The following is a 10,921-nucleotide window of genomic DNA, read 5'->3' on the forward strand; positions in this document are numbered from 1 at the left end:
CAAGCAGATATCACTACCAAAGAAGAAACTTCTGGGAAACAGGAATACATTTGATATAAAAGAAATTCCTACTATGATTTTAATATTAAGATTTTTCTAGGCTGAATTTTGAAAGTTTGATATTCTACTACAAAACAATAATCTCTCAGTATTCCTCATCACAAAATTTTAATGTGGCAAAGTTGACATTCCGCTTTTTAGTCTTCCCTCAAGATATAACGAATTGACAAACAGAACTTGAATTTCAAGTCTTATGGCCTAAATGGAATTAAATATATTTTAATGTACGCATGCTAACACACTAAACAATTCTGTAACAATTAGATGATATAATTTAATCTCTCTTTTTATATTTTTTATATTTTATCAGAAACTAACTCAACACACTTTTAATATTTCCCTATGTATTTATTTATTTATGTTAGTTTTAATACATAAAATTAACAGCATTCACAGGTAACTTTGCAAAGTTTTATTCATGCAATAATAAATGTACATTTTTACTTCTGCTCACTGATGGTGTTTCAGCAGGCAAAACCCCAAAGAAAATGTTCCCCCCATGTTACAAACTGAGGACATACTGAGTACTAAGCTGGCAACAATAATTCTCCATGACATGTATTGTTCATACTGCTGGTGCTGTTACCCTGATAATACAGGGGTGATCTATGGAAGCACATGATCACAGATTAAGCAAACATTCAAGTATGTCAGACATGGTGTTGAAGTAGGCGTTTGGCTACTGAGATTTTCATAAGCAGAGAATCAAGTCAAAGCCAAGTAACTGATTTGGCTAAATACTGATGTCAACGAACTTCAGCACATTCCTAACTCATCGTAAAGGACATTATTAGATTTTATTTTTAAAGATTTCATTTTCTTTATTATTCATCAGTTCTCTGATTCCAAGCTCTTCTAGTTCCACAAAGTGCTAGTTCAAAATAGTGCTGGCTCGATATATAATTCCCTGTTTGGTCTTTCAAACTGGTAATGGAAATGTCCTATTTTAAATAATTTTCCTAAATTCAAAAATATGCAAAAAGTTGGAATGAACTATAGATTTTACCACATATATGTTAGTCCCTACAGTCATAGTAAACCTGTAAATATATTATATATTGGGATACACTGACTTCTATCTTATGTCAAAAACACATCAAAGTTAAAAGTACATGCACAATAATTTCCTAATTTCTAAACTGTAGACAATGGTTTCGGTCATGAAAATGTGTCTCTAAGTAATTACCAGTGGATATATGAACTATACTTTCTATGTAGCAAGCTGCTTTATATTCAGTATTTTATTTGAGATTGATTTACAAATCCATCCTTTTTAATTTGATTTCTGTATACCTAAAGTCACTCTATAAACGTACTTAAACATGGTAATTTAATTGCCTATTTTACATTAAAATCAATATTATACTAATATTCATGATGGCTTTAAATGCTTCATATTTAAAATAATTTACCTTAAAATGATAAAAATAATTGTATCATTTTGTCATATAGAGAAAAATGTCTGTATACCTCCTACTCTTATCAAATTTATCTGATTATCATATACATATTTTTGATACAGTTGAGAAACATAACTTTAGAAGCAGTCTGAGGAAGCTGTGTTAAATCATGGGAATAAACATTTCAAAGATGGCATATTTTTAAGAACACAATGATAACATTATCACTGGGTATTAATCCTACTTGGTTTTTGTAAGGTTTTTATTCGTGGCAAATCAACCAACCAAAACGTGGTATAACGTGAACTGGGAAACTGATAATTAAAATAATTAAAATATATATATTTTTATCTGAAATAACCAGTAAGTAAGGCAGAAATGATTCAGGGCTTATACTATCTAACAAGTGCTTCTTTACGTTCTCACACTCTAATTTTGGGATCCCAGCACAGCATTATGAAGTCATGTTGTTTTACTGTATGTAGCTGGTTTTTCCGACACATTCTGCCTGCATTTGACTGATGGTTCTCCATGATAGCACATTTTACACTTCTCATCTAAACAGTGAAAAACACAATAATGACTCTCTTCCATTTTGTTTAAAATATGAATTTTCTGCTAAAACCAGATATGTTTTCAGATTTACTTCCTTTTCCTCAACGTTCTCTATCCTGTGCATTTTATGTCTCATATATCTTATAGGGAGTACAAATATAAAAAAAAGATAATTCTGTCAAAAGACAGCTCAGAAATGAGAGAAAAATTTTCATCTGAAAACTATTAGAGTGGTTATATCATAATATAACTATAATAAATATTCTTGTTCAGCAAGATATTCATTTGTGTTTATTTATTTTGCAATCTCATTAATTTTTTAAATTACAGTTAGCACTCAATACTATTTTATATTAGTTTCAGGTGTACAGCATAGTGGTTAGACATTTATATAATTCACGAAGTGATCTCCCCAATTAGTCTAGTACCCACCTGGCACCATACATAGTTTTTACAATATTATTGACTATGTGCCCTCTGTTGTACTTTACACCCCTGTGACTATTTTGTAACTACCAGTTTGTACTTAATCCCTCATCTTTTTCACCCAGCCCCCAGATATTTGTATGTTTTTTTGGAAGAAGGTAGTTTAACAAATATATTTCAAATAAGTCACATTTTGTTTCTATGAACATCTATTTTAAACTTTCTTGAAATGTTTGTTTGAATGGTTTTACTCCAACAAAATCATGGTAGATCATGCTTTTCTAATGAGGAGATTCTCATATAATTAGATCCTAAATACAGATTTCATTTAAATTTTTCTGAAAAAAATCAATGAGATAATATTTTTGCTTCAGTATTTAGTGCAGTTTCTACCAAAAAAAATATGTTTACATTGAATTAATTTATAAATTCTGTCTTTTTTAAACATCATTTCTTCATTTGTCCTCAAATTGTAGTTATTTTTCTAAAGAGCAATAATTTGTGAATAGAACATTCATTGCTATGGTGACACCATGGTTTATTTCAATTCTCTTTGGAATGACACAGAAAAGTGGGTTTTATTGCCCTGTTTTTCTTTCACTATTTGAACTTTGTTTCTTGATTGCCTAGGAGTGATTCAATCAGGTGAATTAGAGGATCTGAAGTCAAGTGAAAGGGAATTCTGGGTAAAATAAGCCAAGAATACAGTAATTTGATAAAGAGAAAAACATGTACGATAATATTTTTAATTTCACGTGACATAAACAATGATTATGTGCACTTTACTGACTGTATTTTATTTGCCTAATTTAAATTTTTGTATGTTTAGTTCTTGATTTTCTTCAGTGTATCTTATAGAGTCCGAAACATGCACATCAAATACTGCTACAATCTGAGGCCCTCTGTAACAAATGTAATCAACTCAAAATAAAGGTAATTTGGATTAAAGTTTGTTCTAACAAAATCCAAATGCAAATTAGAATATGCTTTTATGAAGTTTGATGAAATATGACTCTTACCTGCATTGAGAATTTTAGCGTACAAGGAGTCATTTTGTTTACCATCGTTTTTCTTTTTTTCACTTAGAACTCTTTCTATTTCCCTAAAGTTAAGTGTCAAATAATAAATATATACTATTCCAGTATTGTATGGTATTATATTATTTTACAGTATTGTATTATTGATATACAACCAAAGTTTTCTTATCAGAAAAACAAATAAGAACGCAGCTGACAGCTTTTTAAAGCTATAATTTATAACATGCATAGGCAATATTATTTTAGAGAAAGTAGGATCAGTCTAGTCCCAGGATGTATGCTAGGATCCCACAGAGCGTAACTAGGATGATGATCTGTAGGGATACATAAAGCCTCACTTTTATATGGGGGCTTCAATTTAAAGATTAGGAACTTCTATCTTTTCCTGATCAGTTGTCTGCCAAAACTCCGATCAGCTCATTTATGTTAAATGGGGTGTTGTTAGCCTTCCCACTAACCCAATTCTCTGCAGATCCTCGCTGTATGTTTAATAGCGCTTGAATTGTGTTGCCCTTATAAATTGTTTTCTGCCTTATGACTAATAAATGCACATTTAATATCTAACAAAACACTTGAAAGTAGGATGTAGTAAAATTTCTGAGTCTGAAAAAAATGTCTCATGCAACCAATGTTAATAATATTTCAATGGTAAACTTGAAGGTCATCAAAACAGAATTTCTCCAGGTACAAGGTAGACAGGCCATGAAACGTAGAGGGTGCAGGACTGAGTATGCACCATGTCTTGTATGTACCTTGGGGCAGCGACTGGACCGGAAGTGCCGCCTGGCCTGGTGGGATGGAGATCAGGCCCTGGCGCTGAAGGCTGAGCAGATGTTGCTGCTGCTGGAGTTGCTGCATCTGGAGAAGCTGCTGCTGGAAGACAAGCTGCTGGGCCGCCAGCTGCTGCTGCTGCTGCTGTTGCTGCTGCTGCTGCTGTTGCTGCTGCTGCTGCTGTTGCTGCTGCTGTCAGAAAACCCAGCCGGTCAGCAGCAGAGGATGCTCCTCACAGAGGCTCCCATGCAGACATGTGCACCCTACGCACTGTGCACCCCTCTCACTGTGCACCCCTCTCACTGTGCATCCCTCTCACTGTCCTCCCACCCACTGTGCACCCCTCTCACTGTGTACCCCTCTCACTCTGTACCCCTCCCACATGTACCCCTCTCACTCTGCACCCCTCTTACTGTGTACCCCTCACTGTGCACACCTCTCACTCTGTACCCCTCTCACTGTCCACCCCTCTCACCATCCATCCCTCACTCTGCACCCCTTTTCCTCTGTACCCCACTCTGTACCCCTCCCACTGTGCACCCCTCTCACCTTGCACCCCTCTCACCTTGCACTTCTCTCACTCTGTACCCCTCACCATGCACTCCTCAGTCTGCACCCTTCTCACTGTGTACCCCTCACTCTGCACCCCTCTCACTGTCTACCCCTTTCATTGCCCCAGCGAGTTTTTGAATGACCATCCCACGGTCAAAGTTCAAGGGCAGGATGTGAGCAAGTTCTAGATTTTGAGTTGCCTTTCTTTCAAATGTTACACAGCAGCAGAGAACCAAAGAACTTGCATTAAGAGTATGGGACAAGGTCTAGAGAAAGTTTATAACAAAGGTTCAGACTTTTAACAAATCCGCTTATTGCAGATGATAATGAATTCATCTAGACTAAAAGAATAACACTTTATACAGCCAACTTCAACGACACTGTTTTTCCCCAACTGAATAAGTCTGGTCTGCAGAGGTTTAGGAATGTGGTCTCCAGTGATCTATTAGTAAACTAGGACCTAGCCTTCGTTGGACAAGCCTGTTAGCTCTCTCTCCCTCCCTCCCTCTCCACTCTTGTTGGAATATATTAAAGGCAGACTCATGTTCAAGGCAAAAAAATAAATAAATAAAATAAGTGCCCTTATTATAAGGAGAAGCATAACTTCCAATTTCGTGAGGCATTACAATACAAACCCGAGTTCTTCGGGCTCGGGAGGGTAGGAGAAGGCAGTCACACTTCAGAGACAAGCTGCTGTGGAAGACCTTTCCTTTTTAGTTTGGGGAAAAGAGAAACTTGTGATGCGCTCACTGGAAAACAGACTGCATAATGGAGCAAGTCATGTGGACTGCCCAAAGCCTCCGGAGAAATAAGGGAGCAATTTCTATTCTGGCGTTGATGGCTGTCTGAAACTCTATTCACAAATCCAAACAGAATCAAAGCCTCCGGAGGTCAAAACTGCTTCCTGGACGTTTGCATAATGGGCAGCTTGAAGACGACGCTCTGATACCTGCTGATCAATTTAACTACTTCAACATGTTTTGTTTGTATTATGTTTGTATTTGATGCAGTTTGCTGACAACTGCAAGCTAGGTCTGAGAAGCCAGCCTGTCAGTTTGATTTATGAGCATATCAAACTGTAACTTTCGACTCGCCACTCCAAACCTACAGTAGTAGTTCATTAATCAGGGGCCTGTGACTTTGAAATCTGTGCTCACCCAGTTCCTCCCCTAGTCCCCCACCGACAGTAGGCCAAATTTGCATGCGTGTTCTCTGAGCTGCAGCGCTTGAAAAAAATGAGGTTCCCTCACCAACTTGGATTCTTGGCGAATACAAGATAATCAGGACTTTGTCCACACACAGCTCGCTCTCTGCACACTGTACTCATTAGTGACCATTCGGCAGCACCGGACTGGAACTCTCAAGTCCCACGCTACAAAACACGAGAGCAGGAGAGTTCCACTGTCGCTGTGCCTAAGCTCGGTGCAGACGAACCCCAGCGCGCTGCGCCAGGCGGAAGGTGAGCGCCGCCCCGCGCAGGCCCCGCCCCGCCGCCCCGCCCCGCGCAGGCCCCGCCCCTCGGCCTCCCGCCGGCTCCTACCTCCTTGGCCTGCTTTCCAGGGTGCTGCGGCTGCGGCGGCGGCGGCTGTGGCTGCGGTTGTGGCTGCGGCTGCGGCTGTGGCTGCTGCTGCTGCTGTTGCTGCTGCTGCAAAAGCTGAAGATGTAACTGCTCTTGCTGTTTCTTGTAAAACTCTTGTAGTTGTTGCTGAATAAACCATTTTGACTTTAATAAATAAAGGCAAACGTTTCATGTATTACAAATCTGCTAAACTCTTCTAGACTGGCATATGGTAGAGGATCCATTAAGATCCGCCTCATAAGAACAACAAAAATATGCGTTGGAGTCAAGGAGACAGATCTACACACATTTCTTTCCAAGGCAGATGAAAATTTCCAATCCAGAATCCAATAAATCCTAAACAAAAGGGTATAGAAAAGTCTGTATTCTAAAGGGCCAGAGCCAGATGAATACCCTAAATTATTACATCAGAAGTCCCAATAGCGTGTAGAAATAGGTTATATTCTACCATTTATAAGACCCAGATACATAGCTACGTAGAATTAGGTTGTCTAGTTCTTTTTGGAGAAAAAAATGTAATCCATCAGGCGTACAGAAGAATGTCAGACAGAAATATCAGTAACTGACCTGAGGTCATCATCATAGGAGATAGGAAAATAATTAAATATGTAAGGATTCAGGTAAAACACATTGTTTTTCTCTATAATAAGTAAGTCTATGACATAAAGTCCTCTTTATATACACTTGATATTGTACATACAATACATTGTATATACATTGGATATTGTACATCCAATGATGTACACACTACTTTTTTTTTGGTTTTTGTTCTTGTTTGTTTGCTTTTTAAGATAAATTTCATGAACTGGTGGCTTAGCTGTTTAATTTTGTTCTAAAAAAGCAGGTACCTCTCTTCCTAAGAACACATTTTTGAAAAAAAAACCTGGGATGGTACTTTCCCTATTGTAACAAATTGTCAGTTCAAACTTCATATTCACATGAACTAAAAAAAATGCTAAAGTGTTAGGAGTTTTTAAAATAATGATCATCTATAAATCTCTTTGTACTGTTACTGGCAAGTCTACAAAGCAAATGTACCTAAGCATTTGGATATTTAAATTTGATTTATTCCATGTTGAAATTACAGCTTTCTCTGCTCTTATTCTAGATTTTAATAAATCTAAAAAGACCAAGGGATCTAATTTTTCTAAATTTTCTGATACAGCTCTGCAATTAAAACACTACATTTATGTGCTAATATGCTGATAGGCTGTCCCTTCAAGTGGAGAATGGACTGTCACATGTGCCCATGGTGCTGTCAGCGTGGGTGCCTACCTACCGCCATGCTAGCACACCAAAGCAGGTAACCCACATTACCTGCTGCAGCATCACTGCCTGCTGCTGCTGGAGAAGGGCCTGGAGCTGCTGGGGAGACAGGACTTGCTGCTGGAGGATCTGCTGCATTTGCTGCGGGGTGATGACCTGCGGGGTCATCATGGCCACCGACACGGGCACCTTGACCAAGTGGGTGGGGGAGACAGAGAGAGAGAGAGAGAGAGAGAGAGAGAGAGAGAGAGAGAGAGAGAGGGCAAAGTCATAACCAGGTCTGTTAGCATACTTCGCAGCTGTATGTCATCTCTAATCATTCCTTAGCAATGATGACCAATAATTTTATGTAACTATCTACTAATAATATTAAAGTGCCACAGTATTTAGATACTAGCGTTCCAGATGCATCAGAGTTCATCAGACTCTATCTTTATGTTCCACACCTCTGTGTATTATGCAAAGATGTTCGAACTTTGACTAGCATAGTTACAAATAAATAATTACAAGTCACTGTTCTCAATACTTCATAATTGATAATATCGATGTCAGTGCTATAAATGAAAAACTTTTTGAAATTGTTTAAAGGTATGATTAAATAATAAAGATTAAAGAATTGGAAATAATATACCTGTAAATATCTGTCATAAAAGCTATTAAAAAGAATGTTATGTAGAGTGTACTTAATCATAAAACATAATCACCATCTTCAAAATATCATGGTCAGACAAGTAAGTTCGCGAAATTTCCACCCTCCATTTACATGGTGAAAAGTTCGCGAACTTAACTGAATGACCTTTCATGTATATATAAACTGTAATAGTACTAGAAAAATACATATAATACATATTACTACATGAGTACATGTAGTAACTCATACAGGAGATACACAGCTACGTAGATAAGTCCTCTCAAAGAAAGAATCATAGCCTAGTATTCTAGCTTCTTCTTTGAACATTTTCTTATTTCAAGCTAACCAAACTTATACTAGGAAGTCCAGAAACCTAAAGGTTACACAAAGGTTATTTATTAAACAGAAACAAAAAATATTTTGCTTAAAATTTCCTTTCTACTATCTCCTTTCTCTTCAAGAGTCTGAGAATTAAAAGAGTCCAAAAAGAAAAGGGAATAAGGAGTGAGAGAAAGAAACAGAAGAGAAAGGAAAAGAGCAAGGAAAATACAGAATAAGGGAAAGCTAGGAAGAAAGTCCTAGAGAAAGAGAGAAAGGATGTGGATAGATGAGAAAAGGATGGCAAAAGAGGTAAACAGGAAAACCTTGCATACAAGCCTGAGGGAAACGCTAGCTTCCGCGGCAGCCACACTGTTTCAAGGCATGGCTTGTAGTACTAACCAGCATGTAATCAAACTAGTCAATTTGCCAAGTTTGTAAACTTTGAAAAAGCAATCACTTTCTTTCCTAGAAAAAACAATTCGCTTTTACTGTAAATAAAAGCAAGTATTTATATAAATACTGCTTTAGAACAAATTCTTGGGAAAACATGTCTGAAAACAACAACAACAAAAAGATTAACAGATGTGGCTCACGATTTATTTTAATAGCCATTTTTAATGCAATCCAAACTTTTTAAGTCTGGCACTTGATGTTATAAAGAAAAGAGAAATTAATAAGGAAAAAGAAGTTAGAAGAAAAAAATCAGGGTGGATTAACTCCACTCTGAAGAGAAAAACTTCATATTTAATACTAAGAAAGAGCTATACCTTTTCTATCCCATGTTGATATCTGGACTAATGAAGTAATTAGATCTAATTTTGTAAAAGGAAGAAAAATAATCATATTATAACAGAAAGGAACTCAAAAGCGATTTTCGAAAATATTTCTGGATTTTTAAAGAACACACTGACATACCTGTAGGTTACTGTATTTGAATTTATCATAATAAAAGACTTTTTGGAATGCGTGCTGTAAAATTAATTCACCTAACAGGCTGCCCAAGTGTTCAGTTGTTTAAACACTCAATGGTCAGTTTACTTAATTGTTTGTTCTTTGATAAACAATAGAATGACTAAAACAAACATTTTGGAAAAAATTTATCTATCTACAAAAATGCCTTTTCTTACAATTATCATTTATGTCATACTGTCTCCAAATAACAAGGAATCAAACTGAATGACAGAGAAAGACAGACATGCTAAACTTTAAAACGGCTGCCAATCTAGAAAAATAGGTAGATAGATGATAGATAGATAGATAGCTATTACATATATGTAGATAGCTATACACATACATATAGATATATACATGTAGATATGTACCTTCCATAAGGTCTATTATGTGCTGAAAAACTTGCCACAGTTCTCTCACCCAGCAGCAGACCCTTACCACATTTTAGCATATGCAGTGTTTCCACTTAATTGTCTCTATATCTACAAGTAAGAGTACTTTATGTGTAATTGGTAACAAACACACTTTATAAGGAAAGCTTTATGAAGAAGGCATGCAATAACACACTTTAAGTTTACAGTCAGATTTCAGTGCATACCACACATGTTACCCAGCTTGCTACTATTGTGACTAATTTGGTGTACAGACAATTGTAAGCAGGTTTTTTACCTTTGCATTCTATAGAGCTCATTTTCCGGTTCACTACGGTTGAACTATTTTTTAGTCTTAAATGATTTGTATTTCCCTAACAATCAAGTTTATGACATGAAAAAAGCCACATCTCTGCCATCCTAAAATCACGTAAATCCCACCATGTACGTGACGTCCTGCAGGTTGTGGCCCACCCTCTAGGAAATTGCCATTTTAAACTGACACTATGCAGACACAAAGATAGGCAGAAGGATAAGCCACCCAACACACAGCTAACTGAACGTTCTACTTCAGTAAGATATGTACAAAAACACAAATTGCAATGAATTATATGGAGAACACAGGTACACTTCTGAGGGGTTGCCAACATTACAGGCACGCCAATACTGTCGTCTCTGAACCCACATACGTAAACTCATCCAACATGAAACATGTGAGGCTGCTAAAAATTTAAATTATTTTGACAAATAGAAAATTAGTTTTTCTTACAATGAATGATAGTTTTATGGTAGATGTAGAATGCTCAGCTTGCCTTGTTTAGAAATTAATAATTTCCAAGAACTTCTCTATTTTTAAGTGAGTCATTTTAGGGACACATTTCCTTTATTTCTCCTTTAGCACTTCTGTTACTGTCCCATTTAATTTCTTTGTTACATGAGCTACTCTAGGAATTCACTGAGAAAGATGGAGATGAACTGAGTACACAGATTTTTTTTTTTTG

General features: G+C 36.7%; 1 protein-coding gene across 16 annotated transcripts in view; it reads right to left on the bottom strand.

Moving 5' to 3' along the window:
* Nucleotides 1–10,921, bottom strand: part of FOXP2 (forkhead box P2) — a 612,246-nt gene that overhangs the window by 61,498 nt on the left and 539,827 nt on the right. For 8 of the 16 annotated variants that reach the window (XM_088799972.1, XM_088799966.1, XM_088799968.1 and 5 more), the window contains 3 exons: nt 7,698–7,835; nt 6,342–6,524; nt 4,231–4,441 (listed from right to left, as the gene is read on the bottom strand). In XM_088799972.1, the coding sequence (XP_088656098.1) occupies nt 4,231–4,441; nt 6,342–6,524; nt 7,698–7,835 (532 nt within the window). The remainder of the gene's footprint in view (nt 1–4,230; nt 4,442–6,341; nt 6,525–7,697; nt 7,836–10,921) is intronic. The other 8 variants (XM_074315705.2, XM_074315694.2, XM_074315704.2 and 5 more) reach the window with 7 other exon arrangements.

This window comes from Rhinolophus sinicus, chromosome 8 (genome assembly GCF_057876585.1).
Source record: "Rhinolophus sinicus isolate RSI-liver-muscle chromosome 8, RSI-T2T, whole genome shotgun sequence".
Lineage (NCBI taxonomy): Eukaryota > Metazoa > Chordata > Mammalia > Chiroptera > Rhinolophidae > Rhinolophus > Rhinolophus sinicus.